Source organism: Sorex araneus, chromosome 3 (genome assembly GCF_027595985.1).
Source record: "Sorex araneus isolate mSorAra2 chromosome 3, mSorAra2.pri, whole genome shotgun sequence".
Taxonomy (NCBI): domain Eukaryota; kingdom Metazoa; phylum Chordata; class Mammalia; order Eulipotyphla; family Soricidae; genus Sorex; species Sorex araneus.
The window spans coordinates 47710333-47734872 of NC_073304.1; the positions used below are offsets into that span (position 1 = coordinate 47710333).

General features: G+C 41.9%; 1 protein-coding gene across 1 annotated transcript in view; it reads left to right on the plus strand.

The window, feature by feature from the left end:
* NID2 (nidogen 2) overlaps positions 1-24540 on the plus strand; it is an 83034-nt gene that overhangs the window by 57293 nt on the left and 1201 nt on the right. The window contains exons 12-20 of the mRNA XM_055133867.1: positions 7238-7348; positions 7535-7555; positions 8113-8334; positions 11566-11787; positions 17437-17594; positions 20273-20402; positions 20875-21046; positions 22609-22766; positions 24037-24160. Coding sequence (XP_054989842.1) covers positions 7238-7348; positions 7535-7555; positions 8113-8334; positions 11566-11787; positions 17437-17594; positions 20273-20402; positions 20875-21046; positions 22609-22766; positions 24037-24160 — 1318 coding nt within the window. The remainder of the gene's footprint in view (positions 1-7237; positions 7349-7534; positions 7556-8112; positions 8335-11565; positions 11788-17436; positions 17595-20272; positions 20403-20874; positions 21047-22608; positions 22767-24036; positions 24161-24540) is intronic.

Sequence of the window (24540 nt, forward strand, 5' to 3'; positions counted from 1 at the left end):
ATATATGATCATCTAATCTTTGATAAGGGAGCAAGAAATGTGAAGTGGAGCAAGGAAAGCATGTTTAACAAATTGTGCTGTCAAAACTGGACGGCTACATGCAAAAAAATGGGCTTAGACCTCCATCTATCACCATGTACAATAATCAGATCAAAATGGATTAAAGACCTCAACATCAGACCAGAATCCCTAAGGTACATTGAAGATAAGGTCAGCAAAACCCTCCACGACATTGAAGCCAAAGGTATCTTCAAAGCTGACATGCCACTGGCCAAGCAAGTGAAAATAAAGGTAAATAAATGGGACTATCTCAAACTAAGAAGCTTCTGCAACTCAAAAGAAACAGTGACCAAAATACAAAGACAATCTACAGAATGGGAAAGGATATTTATGCAGTACCCATCCGATAAAGGGTTGATAACAAGGATATACAATGCACTGGTTGAACTCCACAAGAAGAAAACTGCCAACCCGATCAAAAAATGGGCTGATGAAATGAACAGAAACTTTTCCAAAGAAGAAATCCGAATGGCTGAGAGGCATATGAGAAAATGTTCAACATCACTAATTATCAGGGAGATGCAGATCAAAACAACAATGAGATATCATCTCACACCACAGAGACTGGCCCACATCCCAAAAAACAAAAGCAACCGGTGTTGGCATGGATGTGGGGAGAAAGGGACTCTCCTTCACTGCTGGTGGGAATGCCGACTGGTTCAGCCCTTTTGGAAAACAATATGGACGATTCTCAAAAAGTTAGAAATTGAGCTCCCATTTGACCCAACAATACCACTCCTGGGAATATATCCCGGAGAGGCAAAAAGGTATAGTAGAGATGACATCTGCATTTCCATGTTCATTGCCGCTCTGTTTACAATAGCCACAATATGGAAAAAACCAGAGTGCCCGAAAACAGATGATTGGCTAAAGAAACTCTGGTATATTTACACAATGGAATACTATGTAGCTGTCAGAAAACATGAAGTCATGAAATTTGCATATAAGTGGATCAACATGGAAAGTATCATACTGAGTGAAATGAGTCAGAAAGGAAGAGACAAGCATAGAAAGATCGCACTCATATGTGGAGTATAAAGTAGCTGAGAGGTACAAGCTTACAATGTTGCAATTCCTGGCAGACATTTCTCTGGACTTAGTTACCAAAATACTAAAATAGAGAAATCCAAAACTATGATGCTGCTAGTGCGGCCTCCTGACCTTATATCTCTTCATTCTCAGCAATGGAAAACAAGTTACCAAATGCTTTCTTTTCAGCAGATCGACTTTAGGGGGGAGAAACTCCAAATCAATAATAGTGAATTTTTTTTGTTTAAATATTGAATGTAATCAAAGTAAAGTGAAAGTAAAATGAAATTTACCAGTTACACATGCGGGGTGGGTGGCTGGGGAGGTGGGGGGAGGGGGAGAGGTATATCGTGATTCCTGGTGGTGGAATATGTGCACTGGTGAAGGGATGGGTGTTTGAGCATTGTATAACTGAGACTTTAACCTGAAAGCTTTGTAACTTTCCACATGGTGAATCAATAAAAGAATTTAAATAAATAAATAAATAAATAAATAAATAAAACAATACTGGTTAATTAGCTATAAATTAGGGGCCCTGGAATGTTTTGTCTGAGTTCCTCTGTTTTAGGAACCTTACAAGACAATCAAAAGTTCTGGGGGGCTGGAGCAATAGCACAGCAGGTAGGGCGTTTGCCTTGCACATGGCCGACCCGGGTTCAAATCCTAGTATCCCATATGGTCCCCTAGCACCATATGGGATAATTCCTGAGTGCAAAGCCAGGAGTAAAACCTGTGCATCACCAGGTGTGACCCCCCCCCAAAAAAAAAGAGTTCTGGAATTATCAATTTCACTGGAAGCCCCTATCAGGAAAAGAGCCTCACATGGTTATTAGCAGGACTCAATTTTGTGGAATTGTTTTTGTTTGTGTGTTGTTTTTTGGGGGGACATATCCAGCTGTGCTCAGGGCTGACTCCTGGCTCTGAACTCAGGGATCACTCACTGCAGGCTTAGAGGATCATATTGAGTTCTGGACATCAAACTGGCTTGGCTGTGTGCAAGACTAGTGCCCTATTTGCTATACTATCGCTTCAGCCCAGGACTCAGTTTCTTGGAGATTGTTGAATTGAGATCCTCAGATCTTTGCTGTCTGTTACATAGAAATGACCGTCTTTCCACGTGCAACTCTGCAATAAGTTAGACTACCAGCCTACTACATCAAAGCCAGCAGCAGGAACCAGATATGATAGGGGCTAAGGCACTTGCCTTGCATGTAGCTAACCTGTGTTCAGAAGTTGGCCCCCTGAATACTGTCAGGAGTGATCCCAGAGCACAGAGTAGAGGGAGAGGAGAGCCCTCACTAGTACAATGAAAGGTATAATCATAATATGACATCCCTTCAGTACTGTTTTGATATATTGATTAAAAGTGAGTCAGTTTATGAGCGTGACTACAGAAGAATAGCATTTGAGAGGCTATGGCCTAGTATCCAGGCTTCCAGAAAGAGTAGCAGAAAAGAAACGCTTTCTAAAGACCTGTGCCAGGCATAAATCAGGCTAAACTAGTTATAACAGACCCTTGCAAAGTGTGTGTGTATGTGTGTGTGTGTTTTTGTGTGTAAAGGCATGCCATCATGTGCATGCCCCCATGACCATAGAGAAAAGCAAAGAAATAAAATTAAAACTAGAGAAAAGATAAATGCTCTATTTGGTGAGAAATGATTATTCATCTTTCTTTTAAAACTCTTTGAGACCAGTAGTTGAAGGGTGTGTGAGGTTTTTCTTCAGCCAGTTGTTTAAAAAAAAAAAGAAAGAAAGAAAAGACACAAAAATCCAACCCCAAACATGTTGTAAACCATAGAGAGGGCACAAAAAGCCTGGCATATACATGCTCCAAGATTGATCCTGGCACTAAACCTGTCCCAAGCACCACAGGATGCTGCTGGTGGCCCCAGGCACCTCTGAGGAGGCCCCTTCAAAACAAAACAAAATGAAAGTGCCGAGTAGCTTCCCTGGAGAGATCACACTGGGCTTTGGCTCTCAGTCTGGTCTGAGTGACTAGGGAATTGCTTTTATCCAAGTGGAGTTCAGTCTCTTCCAGCTTCCTCCTCTCTGAACTGAATCCAACCCTGAGACGGTGGGAGCTGGAGAGCTGCTGGGCATGTTTGTCTCAACAGACTATGGCAACTTTGTCAGGTGCAAACACAGTGTGTCTTGAGTTGGAACTTTCCTGGGGAGAACTGAGTGTGAGCTGAGGAAATTCCCCGGAGCTGTCATTCTTCAGAAGAGACCTGTAGGGAGGGTTTGCCTTATTCTCACTCAGGTTTTCTGTTCCAAGAATGTAGAGATTGGGTAGGATACAGAAAATTTGAGGCGGTGACGGGAGTAGAGGAGAACAGGCTTGAAGGCAGGACAGACACGGTCCGGCCAGTGGGGTACTTGACCATATGGGTGGGCATTGAACACTTGGGCACCAAAGTGGGATCTGGGATCTGGGGAGGGGTGGGGTGGTAATGTTACTAGGGAATGTCACTGAGGGCACTAGGGAATGTCACTAGAGGAGGTTGGGAGAGGGAAAAGTTAGGGTCCAGTGGTTGGGTTTATTAGGAAGGAATTTGAGCTAATTTTGGATTGGGCTCAGAGTTAGGGCAGAGAGGAGAATGCTCAAACACCAAAGCAGGAACACAGAACCCAGGGTTTTAAACACCTGGTCAAGACAGGTTCTTTCTCAGCTTAATTGATGATTGAATGGAGACTCACTCAGGCAGAGCTGGAGTTATCTTTTGTTCTCTGGTTAGACTCAGGTTCACTCTTCTGTGCCTTGTAGGGCTTTGTCTTGCCTTCAGCCTCTGAATTCCTCCACAGAGAAGGCGACGCCTCTTCCTCCATGGGAGCAGGAAAGCATCTTCCTCTCCCTGGGATTGAAATCATTGATACTTTTCTCTGACTCCTGACATCTTGTGATCTAGGCGAGTTCTCCTTCACACCCTCTCAAATTTCCCTCGTTCTCTTGGTATCTTCACCCACTGAGTGAGGCACTGTTCTACGTGCATCTCAGGGACACTGCACCTCAGGAACTTAACTTCCACTTCTGGATGGACAGGTTTGTCCTGGTCATACTTTGAGTCTCTTGGTGCTTCTTCATTTTCTTCTTCTTTTATTTTTTTGTTTTTGCTTGTTTATTTTGGGTCATACCTGGCAATTGATTCTCAGGGGTTACTCCTTGTTCTGCACTCAGGAATTAATTATTCCTGGGGTTCCTTGAGGGATTATATGGGATGCTGGGGATCAAAGCCAGGTCAGCCGCATGCAAGTCAAATGCCCTACCCATTGTTCTTTGGCTACAGCCCCTCATTGCTTTTAATTGTTCATTCCTATCAGCTATCTCCCCAGGACTGCGTGGAAGACACTGCACTTAGGTCTGATCAGAATTCTTAGGTCACAAGCTTTCAGACTATAAGTCATGTGGCAGCTGAGGGGGGAATCCCCTCTTTCTTAGTTCAAAAATAATCACAAGAAACTTGTTTATGAGCTCTAGAAATAGGCCCTGAGACTCAGGAATTCCTGCTTCCTATCTTTGCCTGGGTTCCTGTTCCCATTAGAAGTACATACAGCATTTTAGTATTGTGAACAGCTTTGATTTCCTGCATTTGACTAGTTGTTCATTTTTTACAGCATGGGCTTTGTAGCCAGTTTTATGGGCCCTTATAAGACTGGGAGTTCCTCTCACCAGCTATGCCCAGCTGGGCATTTAAGTTGTCCTTTTGAAAAGATGGAATCAACCTTTAGGCCAATATACTATGGTGGTATAGAACCCACATGAGATTGGAGATAAGGTGTTGCACGCAGGTGACCCAGGTTCGATTCCTCCACCCCTCTTGGAGAGCCCAGATAGATACCAAGAGTATCTCACCTGCATGGCAGAGCCTGGCAAACTACCCATGGCATATTCAATATGCCAAAAACAGTAACAAGTCTCACAATGTAGAAATTACTGGTTCCTGCTCGAGCAAATCGATGAGCAACAGGATGACAGTGATACAGTGACAGGGAGATTTTCCAATAGCTAGGTGGTCACACCCAGAAACTGCCTCTGGCCGCCATGTAATCCCATCAATGGCCAACATCCAGAGACTATAAAACTAAGCTCTCTGAAGACATCTTATAGCCTAGTTCTCTCTCTTGGAGAACTTGGCAAGCTACCACATGGAAGAGTCTGGCAAGCTCCCCGTGGTGTATTCATATGCCAAAATGAGTAATAATGATGGGTCTCATTCCCCTGACCCTGAAATAGCCTCCAATGTGGCACTATTGGGAAGGATGAGTAAAGAAAGGCTTCTAAAATCTCAGGGCTAGGACGAATGGAGACATTACTGAGACCGCTCAAGAAAATTGACAATCAACGGGATGATGATGATGATGATATATATATATGTGTGTGTGTATATATATATATATATATATATATATATATATATGGATGGACTGGAGTGATAGCACAGTGGGTAGGGCATTTGCCTTGTACTCAGCTGACCCAGGTTCGATTCCTCCATCTCTCTCAGAGAGCCCTGCAAGCTACCAAGAGTATCTCAGCCACACGGCAGAGTCTGGCAAGCTACCCATGGCATATTCGATATGCCAAAAACAGTAACAAGTCTTACAATGGAGACGTTACTGGTGCCCACTCAAGCAAATTGATGAACAACTGGACAACACTGCTACAGTGCTACATATATACATTAGGGTATAGGTGGGGCTTAAGGGAACCTCTTGATACTGCTCAAAATCCCCTAAGATGGAGGAGATGCAGATGCTAGTTTGCTAATTATAGTGTCAGAGATTCCCCTACAGGTTGAATGGAATGTCTGTTTCCTAACCAGCCTCTTTAGTCACTGCAGAGTGGCTCACTGACAGCCTGGTCACTGCATGGTGATATAATAGCCCCAGAAGAGAATGGGGGGCTGGGCAAGGTAACACCCACTCACACCAAGCTCAGGCCAGAAAGTCTTCGGGTTTCCAGAGTGACTCTACACAGCATTTTGCTGATTTGATATGATCCATCCTTCTGAGCCCCTTTGCTCATCCCATTTTCCCCCATTCAGACATTGCAGCAAGAAATGTGACCTTGTTTTATTTTCAGTTAAGTATTTTTTGGTTATTGTTGGTTTGGGGGCCACTGTGACCCATCAGTGTTCAGAGTTTACTCCTGGTATCGCCTGGGGAACATATTGTGGGATCAAGCCAGGGTCGGCCATAGGCAAGGCAAGTGCTGTACCCCTGTATCTCTTGGGCTCTTAAATGAGTTTTAAGCAGACCTACACCCTTTTCCCTCACCTCCTCCATACACCTTTCCCAGCCTTATCCTGACTCTGGAAATAGCTTATCTCAAAGTCTGGACATCTTTAATATGATTTTCAGATATTTCTGGGGGTAAGGGTGGGAATAGGGTGTCTTGTTACTATCAGCACGTACTGATTGAATTAAATTGTAAATGAATTAAATTGACTTTGTTTGAAGTTTCAGGATGCTGCATTTTGAGAAATACCATGGAAATGAATCTTTGTGGGAAATGCAGGAGCCTGGATTGTTTATTCAGATAAACCTGAAAAAAATGTGATTTTTCCTTTTTAAAACATCCAATAACAATTTTATTGTAATTTTAAATTTCTTCTAAAAATGAAAGGTAAAGAAAATTAGCTACTAGTTGGTTGTTTTAGGTAGTAGGAATCTGATTTAAGCCAGGCTGAATGTGCCACTAGCTCAGCTGAAAAATTATTCTGCACTTCACCAGGCTTCTTCACATCTGTAAATCAATGTCTTGGGAAGATGATGCCAAGAAAGAAAGGAAAAAACTATTATTTGATGCATTTATCATTATTGTAGTGTTGCTGATGGGAAATGGTTTATAGTCTAAAAATTGGTTCAGTGGTAATAACTTCCTGGAACTCACTGCATATGAAGCACACTGAAGAAATTTCTTCTCCACACTGTGGGCACTTGTTTGAGTTTCACTCTGAATACTCTTCATCTAGTGCGTTAGCTCATGTCTCTCAATGTTTCACTGGCAAGTTTGCCTATGGGATTGAGCATTTTTCTATATGACCAAAGGTCTCCGGAAGTTGGTCCCTTGTGGATGCCTATATATGAGAGCCATGGAAGGGCAATCATGTGACCTCATGCTCCCCCATCTTTTCTTCCCCAACCTCTGCAGATGTTGATGAATGCTCAGAGAACACATGTCACCCCTCAGCTAACTGCTTTAACACCCCTGGCTCCTTTTCCTGTTACTGCCAGCCTGGATACAATGGGGATGGCTTTCACTGCACAAAGAGTAAGTATTGAAAAACTTGGAAGCATTGGGCACTATGCCTCAATCAGTATTTTTCTGCATTTCAGCTCACTCTGGATTAATCCATGTCTGAGACGCTAGCTAGTAGGTTTTCCAGGCCTTGATTTTTTTTCTTACATACCTTCTGCTACCTAGTAGACTTCTTAGCATTCTTGAGAGGCCATGAGGATAGCTCATCCAGTGTCCTACGTAGTGGCAGTTCTGGTTCTCTACCCACTGTCCTGCTTTGCCATGGTTAAGGAAGATGTGGATGCAGGATTGAGCAAAATCCTGTCAAACAGGAGCCTGTGTGGCAGGGAGTCCACTCTAGCAGCGTGGAGGCTGCTCTGGGAAAATGTGGCTGCAGGTAGGGGAGTGGGGTGATGATGCTGAAAGCCATCCTCATGGAAAATGCACCTCAGTGGATGAGTAGAAGATTTTGCCATATCACTTGCTTTCTCTGGTCTCTTGGAATGTTTGCTGCTGCAGGTTGTTCCATTTTATCCAGACATCTTTGTGCCTCAAGAGCTGAAAGATTACTATTTGACACTGTAGCCAATGAGGAGCTTGCAGGGCGAGATGGAACAGAGCCAGAACCAGATGCAGATTCGAATACTTTGCTCTCTCTGCTATGTTATGCTATCTTCCCATTCTTGGAAAAAAATAAACACAGAAACCAAACCCCATACAGGAGACTTTGACTGTGCCTGGTCAAAGTGTAGAAAAGCCTTTTATTCATCCTCTTCTCTGGTTCCCAGAACTGAAACCCTGTGAACAACAGTATTTAGATGCCCTGGCTCAGGCCGCCGATCCTCAGAGCCGGATCAACATTCCCCACTGCGATGATCAGGGCAACTACATGCCCCTACAGTGTCACAGCAGCACCGGCTTCTGCTGGTGTGTGGAACCTGATGGCAAACGGGTCCCTGATACCTTGACTCCACCAGGCTCCATCCCCCCTGAGTGCGGGCCACCACCAGGTAAGACAGCACGGGAGATATGGGTACCAATTTGAGCCTGGGCACAATCAGCAGAGTGGCATTGTGGAATAGGATATAACTGCTAAACCCATGGCCACAAGATCAGTGGCCATCCTTTCCTAAGGACGACCCCAATGCTGAGTGCACTAGATATGTACATCATGCTAGAGACACAAACATGTGCCATACAGGGCTGCTGTTATTTACTGCACTCATTTCTCAGACCCCTGCTGGAGACTAACATTGAGGTCCAGATTGAAGATCCAGCCTCAGACTACTGGCAGTTTAGGGAGGTTATCTTATCTTTGAGATAGAGGATCTTGCCACTTTTTGCAGGCAAAAGGGGCTTCTCAGATTTCTTTCTGCCAGTTAAATTCGGCCTTCTGAATTGCAGGAAACAAGCAGAAGGTCAGGTTAATATCAGCACAGAAATAAAAACAAGTGGGTGAGTGCGCATTTCCTTTAGGCTAATATCCTAGCCCCCTCATGCCAACTTGAATTTCCCCTGGCCCAGCCACCTCTGGGAGTGGCACTGGAATCTATTGTCATTGGCCTGCAGCGTAATGCAGAACAAGCTTACAATCATCCGACGCTTCCCCTGGGCAGGGTTTCCCAGTGCTCACAGCTGATGAAAATCACAGGTGATCTGTGTAGGCGTTTGCCCCTCCTGCATCTTTCAGATAGGAAGAGCTTCCGCCAGCAACCCTGTACAGAAGAACTTTATTATGAATAATGTAGGATTTAGACAAAATGATTCCTGTATCAATGGACCAAAGTTACTCCAACGATCCGTTTTTACTATTGAAAAGGGGTTCAAGAATATGTATCTTGGCCTTTAATGTAGGAGAGTACAAAGAACTGGAGAATTACCAGTAGTTTTGATCCTTTTGGCAGTATTGTTATGGCTAGGACTGTAGTTTTCCTAAGACTGTCCTAGATGGAAAACCATTGTTCCCACAGTCACACTCCTCATTCCTCTGTCCCACATATTAGGAAAAATTTGCAGATCAAAAACAAAAATAAGAAATCTGTTTCATGCCCACTCTTCCAAAAGTCTAGTTAGTGGTTCTAACTATAGCTAGGTCTTGAATGAATCAGATGGTTGGGAGGTAGCCGAAGAGACTGGCTCAGAATTCCATGAACATCATTAACATAAGCATATGTTAAGGATAGTGATTCAAGAGAGCCTAGAGAATGTGAAGCTAATGTGTGAAAGAGGGACATGTTTTTTTGTGCAGACTTTCCCACAGCGGACTTGTCCCTTGGCACTGATTTGGCCTTGGCTGCCATTTCTAACTGGTCTCATCTGCATTAGGAGGCTCAGCTTCAAGGGGGTGGGGGAGGACACTCTGAGCCCTAGACCTCAAAATAGTTCAAATTTCTCCTGCCTATGAGAAACCCAAGGTTGGGAAGAGAGGTAGAAAGGAGAGGGATGCCTAGCCGGAGGCCAAGTGGAGGCCCCACCTCCCAGAGCCACTCTGGATGCTCTGTGTCTGCATTCCAGGACCTGTGTCTCCTTGGGTGGGCCCTTCTCACTAGAATGGATCCAGAGTTTGGAATGTGGATGTGGTTGGGAACTTCCCCACAGAATCCCACCTTGTGGTGGAAGGCTTGGGTTGGAGGGAGTGCCATTTCCCTCTCCCTCTCTGGTTCTCTGTGACATATGAAGATCCTATGTGGTCCTGGATCTTGAACCTGGGTCAGCCATGTGGAAGGCAGGCATCTCTCCTGCTGTGCTCTCTCTCAGGTCCCCTCCCCAGGGTCTTAAAAAGAGCTTTCCTTCTCCTGGGTTGAGTTGTAAAGGCACATCTGCTTCCCCAAACCAAATTAGTCTTGTAGTTGAGCTAATAGGGTTTGTACACTAAGAATTTTATTCCCCAGCTTCCCGCATTTTTAGAAGAACTGCAGCTGCTTGAAGCCCAGCTGTAATATTTCCACCTTAGCGGTTCTTCAAAGCCACTGGATGGTTTGACCAAAAAAAGAATGACATGGTATGACTGTTTTAAAGGGATTCTTATGGTTGCTGGTTCAATTGACATCATGGGGCTCAGACAATGTTTAGGGGTAGATACGGCGAGAAGTGAAGATATTCAAAACATGTTTTGACTTCAAATGTCAGAAAGAAAAAAAAGCTTATGTGACTTTCTGACACGTCAGATGGGGACAGGAAAAGAGAGGATGACTGGGCCTGAGCAATGGAAAGATGCAAGGTCCATTTACTGATGTGGAGAAGACCAGGGACGGCTGCTTGGAGAGGAAGAAGCACGGGCCCAGTTTTTTTGTTAATTCTCCTCTGTGATTTCTATTATACATCTGAATGGTGGTATCAAGTAGATATCTGGCTGTTAGAGTCTCTGAGTTGAGCAAGTAAAAAGGAAGACGTACCTTCAGTTTAAGGTACCATCACTGGGATGTTCTAGCCTGCAGTGGAGCTCTCCAGAGATAAGAGCTGGCATGCTAAGGATACACGTTCAGTTGCTGGTAGAAGCAGTGCAGTCTGAGAGATAGCTTCTCTTGCAGAGCAGTTTCTCAGCTCAGTTCACTGAAGTTTAAGCTGGGTGGTGAGCCATGATAAACAAAGGGGAAGGAGGAGTACTGGAAAAAAGGGACAGAACAACATGATGGGAAGTTGGCGCTTGAAGAAAGTGGTGCATCTTTGAGATGTCTCAAGAACAGTGGTCAAGACTTCTGGGAATTGAGTCTAAGCTGTTTGTCCCCATTTCTACTGTGCTTATGCAAACCAAGTTTTACTCAGTGGGCAGATAGTGAGGGACACACAGAAGGGTGGTCAGTCACTTTAAGATATAAATCAGTAAGACATAGACATAAAACTTCCCTGTCTCAGAGTAGCCCTCTTACTATGGGTTTTAAGCATCATGAAAGTCACTGAGTGCTCAAAAGAACTGTGGAGTGTAGCTGAAATGGTTATATTGTAAGATACTCTCCTGGCTTGACTGGCTTAGGTCCTCTCGCTAGGCTGAGGGAGCTATACCTGTTGTCTTACCTTGTTCTTTCCTGAATGGCTGGGCCTTGAAGATGACTCCTCCTGGCTTTGAAACACATGATTCCCATGGAGAACCTCAAGCACTTCTCTGCTGGGGTCATGTCCAGGCTGAGGCGTATATCATAGCCACTAGACAGAAGGCCAACCACTCGACATGGGGATCCTGAGCTGTGAGCTTCACTCTGTCCTTGGCTTGTGATCAAAGGCTTTTGTCTCCATCTGCTCAGAGGCCATCCAAAGACCACCAACTATGTGTCAGCGCTGGCGGGCACAGCTGTTGGAAGTCTACAAGGGACAGCCTAAGGATGACCAGTACCTGCCTCAGTGTGACGACGAGGGTGAGTTCATTCCAGTGCAGTGCCAGGGCAACAGTGACTTCTGCTGGTGTGTCAACAAAGAAGGCAAAGAAGTGTCACGTCCCTATGTCTCACCACAGGGCACCCTTAAATGTAAGCACCCAGGTAGCCCTTACTCACTTCAGCTGCTTCTAAGGTGTTTCTGCCACTGTGGATGAAGCTGGACAAGTAAGTGGTCAAGGGATCAAAGAAGTCACTGATGGTGACGATTATAATCTGGTCCACATCCACTCAGGATCACAATTTAATGTTTGGTTGGGTAAGTTACTGTAGTGAGAGCATCTGGAATTCAGTTCTGTATGCAATCACTCCCCCTCCCAACACAGGGTTAAAGGGGATACTTCATTCGGTGCTCCCACTAAAACTTTTTAAATATTGGTTGTTTTTTTTCTTTTCTTTTTTTTTAAAGACAAATTCTTTGTTCTGAGACTAATTTTTAAAATTATTTTTAAAAGAAAAAAATTTTTAATCACTGAAATTACAAAGTTATTCATGATTGGGTTTCAGGCATATAATGTTTCAACAGCGATCCCTTCACCAGTGTCCACTTCCCTCCACTAGCGTACAACCTCACCTTTGCTTCCCTCTCATCATTCTACTTATATGAAAGGTGCTTTTTAATTTTTTTTTATTTTTGAAGTTCTTGCACTATGGCTTACAGTGCTGTACTGTTGCTGATAGGGTTTCATACATCACATGTAATCACCTTTTACCACCATCTCCTCCTCCCAGTTAAATGTTTCCCTCCACCAAAGGTGTTGCCCCCTCCATGACCTATCCTCCATCCTCCTCAAGTGGCATGTTTCCTACTGAATACCAGTTCTCATGTTCTTTGTTTCTTTTGTCTTTGGGCATTCATTATTCCATCATTAAGTTTAAGTCCTGTATGTGAGAGAGATCATTCTGTGCCGGTCTGTCTCTGACTAACTTAATTCAGCATGATACTCTCCAGGTCCCTTCAGTAATAGCGAATTTCATGATGTTATCTTTTCTTATGGCCGATTAATACTATATTGTGTATATATACCATAGTTTCCTTATCTAGGCATATATTCTTAGACACTGGGGTTGTTAAGAGATTTGGGATATTTTGGATGGTGCTGCAAGGAACATAGGGGTGCAGATTTCTTTTCTCCATTTTGTTTTGGGGTCCTTAGGGTATATTCCAAGAACTGGAGTTCCTTGGTCAAATGGAAGCGCAATTCCTGGAGTTTTTTGGAATGTTCATACTTATTTCTATAAAGGTTGGACCAGTCTACTGTCTCACTGGCAGTGAATGAAGTCCTTTTTCCCTGCATCCATGCCATGGGTTGTTCTTGTTATTTTTGATGTGTGCCAGTCTCTGGTGTGAGATAATATCTCATTGTTTTGATTCTCATCTTCCTGATGATTACTGATACAGAGCTTTTTTTCATGTACCTTTTGGCCATTTGTATTTCTTCCTTGAGTAATTTTTTTGTTCCTTTTCGGATTTTTTGATGATGTTGGCTGTTTTTTCTTGTAAAGGTCTACCATAAAGATCTTGTAAAGGTCTGCTTTATATATCTCTGATATTAACCCCTTATCAGATGAGTGTTGGGTAAATACTTTCTTCATTCTGTAGACTGTCTTTGTATCCTGGCTGTTGTTTCCTTTGAGGTGCAGAAGCTTCTTAATTTAATGTAGATTCATTTGTTTATCTGTGCTTTTATTTGCTTGATCAGTGGTGTTTCATCCTTGAAGATGCCTTTAGCTTCAATATCATAGAGAGTTCTACCTATTTTTTCCCTATGTGCCTTACGGATCAGGTCTGATGTTGAGGTCTTTAACGTATTTTTATTTTACTTTTGTACACTGCATTAGAAAGAGATCTGAGTTTAATTTTTCATGTAAAAATAAGTTTTCCCAGCACCCCTTGTTGAAGAAGCTTTCCGTACTTCATTTCATATTTTTTGTTCTGTTATAGAAGATTAACTAGTCAAATACTTGAGGGTCTATCTCAGGATATTCAATTCTATTTATTTGAGAGTCTGTCTTTATTCTAGTACCATGATGTTTTAATTACTATCTTTGTAGTATAGTTTGAAGTTGGGGAAAGTGATGATGCCTTCCATCTTCTTTTTCACAAGTATTGCTTTACCTATGGGTGATAATGGTTGAGGAGGGGAGGAAGGTAGGGGGATATTGTTCCATATAAATTTCAGGTGTCTGGCCTATTTCTTTGAAAAATGTTATGGGTATCCTTATAGGGACTGAATTGAATCTATACAATGATTGGAGGATTATTGCCATTTTGATGACATTAACCCTCCCAATCAATCAGTGGGGATGTGTCTTCATTTCCTCATGTCCCTTTTTGTCTCTTGAAGTATTTTTTATTTTTCTTTGTATAAATATTTCACCTTCTTAGTTAAGCCAATTTGTGAAGCACAACTGTGAATAGGCTTGTTTTTTTAATATCTCTGTCTTATCTTTCATTCATTGCTGTAGGAAAGCTATGGACTTTTGCATAATAATTTTTAGCCTGCCACTTTACTATACATATCTATTGTTTCTAAGGGCTTTTTCATATAATCTTTAGAATGTTCTAAATATAGTACGATGTCATCTGTAAATACTAAGAGCTTACTTCCTTTCATATCTGATGCCCTTGATATCTTTTTCTTGACTAATTGCTACGGTAAATATTTCCAGTATTATACTAAGTAAGAGTGGCAAGAGTGGGCAACCTTGTCTTGTGTGTGTTATTAGAGGAAAGGCTTTTAGTTTCTTCCCATTGAGACTAATGTTTGCTGTGGATTTGTAATTGGCTTTGACTACAATGAGGAAAATTCCTTCAATTCTCATTTTGTTGAGTTTTTTAATCATGAATGGGTGCTTCATCTATCAAATGCTTTCTCTATGTCTATTGATGATCATATGATTTTTATTTTTCATTTTATTGACACAGTGTATTACATTGATTGACTTGTGTATGTTGAACCATACTTGCCTCCCTGAATTAATCCTACTTGGTCATTGTGTATAATCTTTTTAATGAGATGTTGGACTCTATTTGCTAGTGTTTTGTTGAGGATCTCTGCATCTGTGTTCATCAAGGATATCAGCCTGTATCTCTCTGTCTCTCTCTCTCTCTCTCTCTCTCTCTCTCTCTCTCTCTCTCTCTCTCTCTCTCTCTCTCTCTCCCCCTCTCTCTCCTGTCTCTGTCTCTCTGTGTGTCTGTCTGTGTCTGTGTCTGTGTGATGTCTCTGTCCACGTTTGGTCTCAGGGTTTTGTTTGCTTGTTAACAACTGTTTGGGAGTGCTTCTGTTTCTTAAGTTTCCTGGAATAGCCTGAAAAAGATTGGCAGTAGGTTTTCTTTAAAGATTTGAAAGAACTCTCTAGTGAATTCCTCTGGGTTTGGGCTTTTGCTTTGGGTTGACTTTTGATTACCTTTTGATTTCTTCAAAACTGTTAGGTCTAGTCAGGTAATCCATATCTTCTCAGTTCAGGCATAGTAGGTTGTAAGAGTCCAAGAATGTATCCATTTCTTCTAGGTTTTCTCATTTTGTTGCATGAAGATTCTCAAAGTAATCTTTGTTAATCTTTTGAATTTCTGTTAAATCTGTTGTGACATCCTTGCTTTCCTTTCTGATTTGGTTTGATAAAATCCTTCTCTTTATGAGTCTTGCTAGTTGTTCATTAATCTTGTTAATTTTTTTTAAAAGCCAACTTTTGGTTTCATTGATCTTTTGGATTTTCTTTTACATTCCAGTTCATTAATTTCTGATCTAAATTTTATTATAACCTTCCTCCTGCCTGCTTTGGTTTCCTTTAGTTGGTCTTTTGTCAATTTCTTCAGTTGTGCATTCAAGTTATTTATATGGGCCCTTTCTTCCTGATGAATGCTTGTGCAGCTTTGCTATGTCTCACAAGTTACTGTTAGGTAATGTCCTCATTCTCATTTGTTTTGGGGAATCTTTTAATTTCCTCTTTGAGTTCTTAACTCACAGGTTGTTTTATAACAAGCTATTTAATTTCCAGATGTTTGAGTTGTCGCTCCAATTCTGTTTGTTATTATGTTCTATTTTCAGCACATTAGGGCCTAAGAAGATAGCCGGTGTGCTTTCTATCCTCTTGCCTTTGTGCAGATATAGTTTATATCCCAGAATGTAGTGTTTTGGAGAATGTCCCATGTGCATTGGAGAAGCATGTGCAAGTATTTCCTTACTGAGCTATTGTTAGGGATATGAGTTCTTCTTGATATACATATCCCTTGATCATTAAGAAATGACCTTCACTGTCTCTTATAATCTTTTTGAGTCTAAAGTCTATGCTGACAGACACTAGAATGGCCATCTTGGCCTTTTCGTAGGGGTTGTTTGCTTGGCTTAAAGTAGCCCCTTGTAAAGACAATTTTCAGTATGTGAAATTTCTGGATTGTTATCTGTGAAGTTGTGTATCATTCTTTCAAATCTGAATGAGAATCTGGCTGGGTATAGTATTCTTGGTGTGGTTTTGATCTCATTGAGTTATTTTTTTTTAAACTATATCCCACCACTGTCTTCAGACCTGGGAGGTTTTATTTGGTAAATTTGCTAAATCTGCTATAAATATTGGGACATTCCTTTATACATAGTTTCCTTCTTTGATCTTGCTGCTTTCAGTATTCTACCTGTGTTTTTTGTCATTCTGATTAGGATGTGTCTTGGAGTATTTTTATTTGGTTCTCTTTTAGCTTCAGGCCTCCCAGATCTGGTGATGTATTCTTCAGCTCTGAGAATGTCTCGGCAATGATGTCTTTGATAATTGCTTCTTCATTGGGGTTGCCTTGCTGGTCCTTTGGAACACCTGGTCCTTTGATTCTTATGTCGTTCCTCTTGAATTCATCCCAAAATTCTCTTGTCAGCTATTCGTTTTTTGTGAGTTTTTTTTCTGTTGTTGTCTGGAGATTTTCTGCACCTCATGTGGAGCTCACTGTTTGTCATCAGCTACTGTTACTCAGCTGCTGAGGTCTTCCAGTGAGTTTTTATTCTACTTACAAAATTCTTTAGTTCTATCATTTCTGTCCTCATCTCTGCTTGTGTTTTATTGGTTGCCCTTTCCATTGTGTTTCTTTGAGCTCTTTAAATATCCTCAGCATTTCTTCTCAAAGTTCCTTTTCACAAAGGTTATATGGCTTGTTATTACAGGTTGAGTCTTCAGGGTTCCCATTGTCACTAACTAAGTGTGGTGGGGTTCTGGGCTGCTATTCCATTGTGACTTCTGCAGTCTGGAGGTTTTTTTATGCGGTGTTGTGTGACACGAGTTAGGATCTTTGTATGCTCAGAACGAGGTATGAAGAGGTAAAGAAATGTGCAGTCGCAGAGTGGTCTTGTACTTTATGGGGTGGGCTGGGGTCCTGAAGTGAGTGGCAGGGGAGGGGTAACATTGTGAAATAGTGATCCAGAGAAAAAATGAGGGTTCTGACACTGTGATGCCTCAGTTTCTTGGGACCAGGGCTGGGCGAAGTCAAGCAGGGTTGCTAGCAGCCTTTCACTTCACTTCTGCTACACTAGTGTTTTATTGTCTTCCTTCCTTGTAACTGACTATCATTTAATCACTAATCCTCAAAAAATCATGTATAAATGAGAATTTTTTTTTAAGAAACATCTGCAGCATATCTGTATAGCATGAAGAACTTTTGATGTTCAGCAAAAGTCTGGCATATGATGAGGTAATTTTTCTTCCTCTTTTTACCCTCTCTCTCCCCCCCCCCCCCCACCTTCCACTGTCCCATGGCAGGTGACCTCATGCCTGCTCCAGATGTGCACCAGCCCACCACTGAGCCTGAGATCAAACCTCCCTTCCTGCTCTATGCTCATGGCACACAGATTGGCTACATGCCCCTCCGCGGCACCCATTTTCAGAAGGACAAAGCCAAGCCCCTGCTGTCACTGCAGGTAGAGTGGATTTCTCCTGGAAGGGATGGGGCTTTGGGGAGCATTCAGAAGGTACTTTAATCTTTTCTCACTAAGCAAGAGTCCTGAGGTGGAGGAAGGTCTTGAAGGGTTCTCATGTCTCATTGACCAATAATCTACTCTCCAGGGCTGGAGCGATAGTATAGGGGGTAAGGCACTTGCCTTTCATGTGGCCAATCCTCTTCCATCCCTGGCGTGACATGGTCCCCTAAGTGTGGAGCCAGGAGTAGACTCAAGCACCGCAAGCAAGTTGGGGCCCTCCTCACCCATAAAGCCACACTTGATCCATGGGATTTCTAGCTTGTAATTGAAAACGGGACCTCCAAATTGTAGAGATATGGAGGCAGTATGATAATCCAAGGGAAAATGGACAGAAATCTTAATGTAACTCTCCCAGGTTCTCCATTGACAGACAGACTCACAGTTCCTTAAGTCAAAACAATGGTGGATTGGCTGCAGGCAGTAGTTTCCTTGCCAGCTGAGGTGAAAATCTGAAGTGGAATATGGAAGCCTCACATAACATCCCCCATGCACCCATGCTGGCTCTCCTGATCAGCCTCTTTTCTCTGACTCCTTCTCAAATAAAAATTTGTGACTAGTTTGATGGCAAGGGAGGAGTGATCTGAACCTGCCATAAGGAATGCTGACTACTTCTGGAGCCAGCAGCTGAGATCTCTTTCATTCCTTCATGTTGGAGGAGGAATTTCATCTTGAAAATGGAGAAAAGAGAAGGAGAAAGACACTGACACTTAGAAATAAATGTGTCCTTTAGTTTAAATGTCATTCTGGTCTGTTGTGGAGGCAGGATTGCTTCTCAGACTTTTGGCTAAGATCAAGTGTTGTGGAGACAGGAGGGTGGGGGCACCCAATACTGACCTATACTGGATGACATGACATTTATTCAAAGGTTTTTAAAGTTGTTTAGCTTAGTTTCTGAGAACCTATAGGTGATGGTGAGAACTTACTGTTCTGTGAACTAACTCTTCATCAGGCCCCCAAGTTTGTAGAAACAGACAGCAAAACCTATGTTTTAACATACTCTCGCATGCTGTTTTGCAAAAGTCTCTAAAAGAGGCAGAAATGAATAAAGTATCACCTCAAACTAACCAGCTGCTGTCTAGTCCAGCAGTGTCATTGCATTTCTAAACCTGCAGCAGTAGGTGGGCTTGTTATAGTGACAGAACTGAGAGAGAAAATGGAATATAGGCTGTAGGGATGGTGTGGAAATTTACTTTTTTTTCTTTAAAAAATTAAAAAAAGGAGATATTTTGTAATTAATGGGTCCCACAACTCCTTTGGTTAATGGGTGCTTAGCTGATGATGCAATCCTGCCGCCACACCTGGCTGTGCTCAGGAATCACGCCTAGTGGGGCGACCATATGGCGTGCCAGGGATCGAACCTGGGACTGAAGCAAGGGAAGTGCTTTGCCTGCTGTTCTATCTCTGACCCCCTAAGATAGTTTTTAATATTAAAATAAAAAAGTATTTGACCTTCATATGGCCCTATATAAACAGCCCCTTTCTCACAGAAGCCAAGTCCTGCTTTGTCAAGCGTTTCTTACTCTGACTCCTCATTTAAAGACCCAAGTCAAGCCAGCCCCGGGAGGCCGCCTTAGGCAAGCAAGAAGCTGGCATGACTTCAGGGATAGCAGAAGGCCCTCAGTGTTGGCCTTTGTACATCTGCTGGTCTCAGAGCAGGCGTCTGAGTTGGAAATCACTTGAGTCAATTACTGTGCTTGGGAAGGGATTATCACAGACTCAGCCTTTCCAAGGACTTTTTTATTGGCCCTAAGTAAGGGAGGGCTTCCTCTGAGTGAGGCATTCTGTCATCTCTCCCTGCGCAGTTCCTTCACTCATCTGATTTTACTTTATTTACGTTCTAGAACCACACACATTTGTAGAGATTGTGGCATAAGTGATGGCAGGTAAGGAAAGATGCCGCCATAGTGACGGAGTAGGGAGAGCAGGTTTTACTGTTAAATGCTGGCAAATTTTAGAAAGAACTTCCAAAAAAGTGCTGATAGCATTAGAAAGGATTCCGTTTTGGCCTAGTGAAATATTAAGAGCTGACTTTGCAGAGTTTTGTCTTCAATCATGAAGGGGCTGATTTTTTTAATTTTTTTCATGAAATCCCTGTTTTTCCACTACCAGTCATAATAATGGGGCCAGAGAAACATTACAGTGGACAGGGCCCTTGCCTTGCATGCAGCCGACCTGGGCTTAATCCCTATTACTCCACAGTCCCCCAAGCATCACCATAAGTGTCCCTGAGTGCACAGTCAGGAGTACTCTTGAGCAACACTGGGTCTGGCCCTAAAAGAAAAAAACAAAAAGTAATGATACTTATTAAGGGTTTAATGTGTGCCAAGTATTGTTAGGGTCCTTTATGAGCATTTATAGTATTAATTTTCATAATACTCGTAGTAAGTAGGTGTTATCTCCATTTGCAAATGAGGAAATCAGGCACAGAAAGCAGTTAAGTACCCAAGTTAAACGTCCTAGTAAAGAGCCTACCCTAGTTTTGACCCAGGTTGTCACTCTCCTTACATAACCACGCTACTCAACTGTGCCTGAGAATCCAGCAGGGCTGCTTGTAGCAGTCAGCTGAGCACACACTGAGGAAAGTCCTAACTTCCATTTCTCTATTCTGGTCCACGAAGGGCTCCATCACCGTAGGGATTGACTATGACTGCCGAGAGAAGATGGTGTACTGGACAGACGTTTCTGCACGTACCATTAACCGCGTTAAATTGGAACCAGGGGCAGAACGTGAGGTTGTTATTGATTCAGGTCAGCACCTTTGCCCAAAAGGCACTTCTGAGTTTCACTTTTTAACTGAAACCAAGCTATTTCCCTGCTTATGTCATGTGTCTCCTATTTGTGAAGTTCTGTGCTGTAATGTACAAAAGAACAGCACTTCTGTAAATGAACACACATAAGGAGTGAGCTGGATTATAATAGGGCCTTCCTCAGGAGAAACAGGGCTCTCGTGAGAAAAGGCTCAGTTCAGAAGTCAAGAGTGGCCACAGCTGATGCAGCCTCTCCTAGCACTGTGGATGCTGGTGCCATTAAGTGGGTGAGCTTGTGAATCTAGAGAAAACTAGGGGTGGCAGAAGAGGTAACAATCGATGGTCTGTCATTTTCTGTTAATTCTTGCAACTTAGAGATTCTTAGATTTTTTTAACTTTTCAAACACAGAACATCCTTTGGTTTGGGTTTACCTCCATGCAGTAACTGCTCCAGTTCTTCCTTTGCTTCTCAGGTGTGATCAGCCCTGAAGGACTTGCCCTTGATGTATATCACAGAAGGATGTACTACACGGACAGTGTCCTGGATAAGATAGAAACGGCCCGGCTGGATGGCTCTGACCGTCAGATTCTCTTTCACAAGAACCTGGTGAACCCCCGGGCCATCACTCTGGATCCAATTCAACGGTTAGTGGGGCTTTCCTAACCCATCTATTCCTCATGAAGAGTAACTTGACGTCCTTGTCCTTAGAATTTACATGCAGTTGGGAAGGAGCAGACAAGAGAGAAAATTCTTTGTTTCACTCTTTGTTCACAAGTTTACTAAGGACTCATTAGGTGTCAGGCCCTGTTGTATGCAAAGGCAACCTCTTATTCTGTTAGGATGAATGAAAATGGCAAACTAATAATTAAACAAAATCATTAACGGTGTGAAGTGATACCTAGCGAATGCAGAAAGATTCTATCTAGGGACCAGAGTCTACTTGGATTCAGATAATTAGGCAGGGCCTGTCTGAGGTAATGAACTGGAATTTAATAGGTCTCCTTCAACATATTTGGGAAGTTACAATATTGAAGCCTCAGAAAGGCTGACCTCCCTCAACACTTAAAGCAAGCAAACAAGACACTTAACTTCTTTCTCTGATTTCATTTTCTTTCCTTTAAAGAAAATTGTGGGTCACATTACTATTGCTGGGGATTGCTCAGTTGAACTAGGGTTAGCAGCAGGTAAGGTAAGCACCTTAACCCAGTATAGATAAGCCAAACATCTTAATAATTCTCAGACCACTAGCCTCATTTTCTTTTTTTTTTTTTTTTTTTTGGCAATTCAATATTTTATTTTATTTTTTTTTTTTTAAATTTTTTTTTTTTAATTTATTTATTTTTAATTAGAGAATCACCGTGAGGGTACAGTTACAGATTTATACACTTTTGTGCTTATATTTCCCTCATACAAAGTTCGGGAACCCATCCCTTCACCAGTGCCCATTTTCCACCACCCGTAAACCCAGTGTCCCTCCCACCCTCCCCAATCCCATCTCCCCCCCACCCCACCCTGCCACTGTGGCAAGGCATTCCCTTCTGTTTTCTCTCTCTAATTAGCTGTTGTGGTTTGCAATAAAGGTGTTGAGTGGCCGCTGTGCTCAGTCTCTAGCCCTCATTCAGCCCGCAACTCTCTTCCCCCACATGGCCTTCGACTACAATGTAGTTGGTGATCGCTTCTCTGAGTTGACCTTTCCCCGGAACGTGAGGCCAGCCTCGAAGCCATGGAGTCAACCTCCTGGTACTTATTTCTACAGTTCTTGGGTGTTAGTCTCCCACTCTGTTATTCTATATACCATAGATGAGTGCAATCTTTCTATGTCTGTCTCTCTCTATCTGACTCATTTCACTCAGCATGAAACTTTTCATGCCCATCCACTTAACTACAAAATTTTTGACCTCCTTTTTTCTAACAGCTGCATAGTATTCCATTGTATAGATGTACCAAAGTTTCCTCAACCAGTCATCCGTTCTGGGGCATTCGGGTTTTTTCCAGATTCTCACTAGCCTCATTTTCAATGTAATAAAAATGTTCTCTGTCCATATTGTTATGGTTACCAACTAGAGCATATAAATTGGTCCGTATTTTCTCATTTTTAGCAGGGTTTGACTCAACTACTTAGTGGAAAGCATCTAAGTTGGTTCTGAACTTTGAGTTCAACACACTGAAGAAGGTAGATCTTTCTCTATTCCATTTATCTCCATAGAAACTTGTACTGGACAGACTGGAACCGAGAAGCTCCTAAAATTGAGACATCTACTTTAGATGGAAGAGATAGAAGAATTCTGGTGTATCAACACCTTGCACTACCCAATGCTTTAACCTTTGACCATGTTAACAGACAGCTCTGCTGGGCAGATGCAGGTAATATTACTAATGCAATGCAAACACAGAACACTTCATTATAGTGGGCACAATCACTCATTTCAATAAAACCAAATCTCATATATACCTTTTGGTTTGAATAAAATTGCAGCTGCACAGCCCATGTGTTCTGTAAACATTTAAAGAATACTTCAGAGAGGAGGTTGTGTGTCCAACTCATTTTTGTACAGCTTGTCCCTCCCCCACATAAAAACTCAGTACATTTAAAAAATATATATATACACGTGTGTGTGTGTATATATATATATATATATATATATATATATATATATATATTATGCACTGATGGAACTAATACGATGGGGTAACAGGGCATTTTCCCCTAAATATTACTTTAGTAGCCAGTGTGCTACTATGCTGAAGGAGTTCTTAGGGAAATGTTAGGATGGTATTGGGTTGCTAAGATATAGCTTATCTATTCTGTGATTTCTTTTTTTATTATTATAAGCACAATGGGACTGCTATGTCTCTAGTTGTGTAAGAATAGGAAAAAGGCCATTTTGGAGATTATTATCTAAAAGGAACTATTATACAGATGGGTCTCTAACAGTTGTCCAAAATAATTCTACATATGGTTTTTTAAAAAGTGTTCAAATTTAAAAGTTCTATGAAAAGTGTGGAATTTGGAAATTCTTCACTTAAGCTATTACAAAATTTTCAAGATTGCTTTCCTTATAATGAAAAATATGAGTCATTATAATTTTGCTTTTCACTGCTACCTAGAAAATAAAAGTTTTGGGGGCTCCCAGGGGCTACTTTCGGTGTTTGGAAGACCTTGCGGGGCATCAAACTCAGCTCCACATTGATCCATGCATGCACACTAGGCCTTTGAGCTATCTCCTGGCCCTATAGGTTGTTTTATTTTTAATTAAGGATTTTAGTTAAACAGTATCTTGGTGATTCTACATTCCTTAAAAGGATCAAGTATTTATAACAACTTGAAACTATACCAGTTATATGTAACAAATTTTCTAGGGCTCGACTTTGAAACTTAGCTAGATGTCTGTAAATTCAATCCTTGTAAAATGTTTATTTTCTTGAAGATTAAAATACTATTAGAAAAACTGAAGACTGGTAATAGAACAGGAAGGAAGTTTTAATTTTTATGATGCCAAGGGGAATAAAATATTATTAATTCCTATTGTACCTTTGTTTCCTCTGAGAAGAGATCTACCTGCAATTATTGTATTTGGGAGCTATATTTTTATGGTATCAAAGAATTTCATTTTTCTTCGGATATTTTTAAAAGGAACCACTACTTTGGAATGTGCACAGCCTGATGGATCTGGACGAAGAATTATCAATAGCAACCTCAACTACCCCTTCAGTATTGTCAGCTATGAAGATCACTTCTACCTCACGGACTGGAGGAGGTGAGGTGCTAACACAATACACAAGCAGGAAAGGCATGCTCCTGGGGAACCCCTTTGTTCTACCCAGTATCAGTATAGGACTTCCTTAAGTCCTACTGAAGTCTCATGGTTAGTAGGTAACACCTTTCATGCATTACTTTTAAAATTGTACTATTACAGTGTTCCCCCACCCACCCCACCCCACCCGAGTAAACAGAATTGTTTATGTGGAGCTTAAAGGTGGCAAAAGGCTACTGGTACTCAACTGTTTAAAAGGATAAATGGATTCTTATAGAATCTAAGAATAAAGAGCTTCCCACTTAGATGGTACCGTGAGGTGTATCATTAGGTATAGGGTTAAAGAAAATCCAAAACATTGACATTGTGGATATACGATTTGC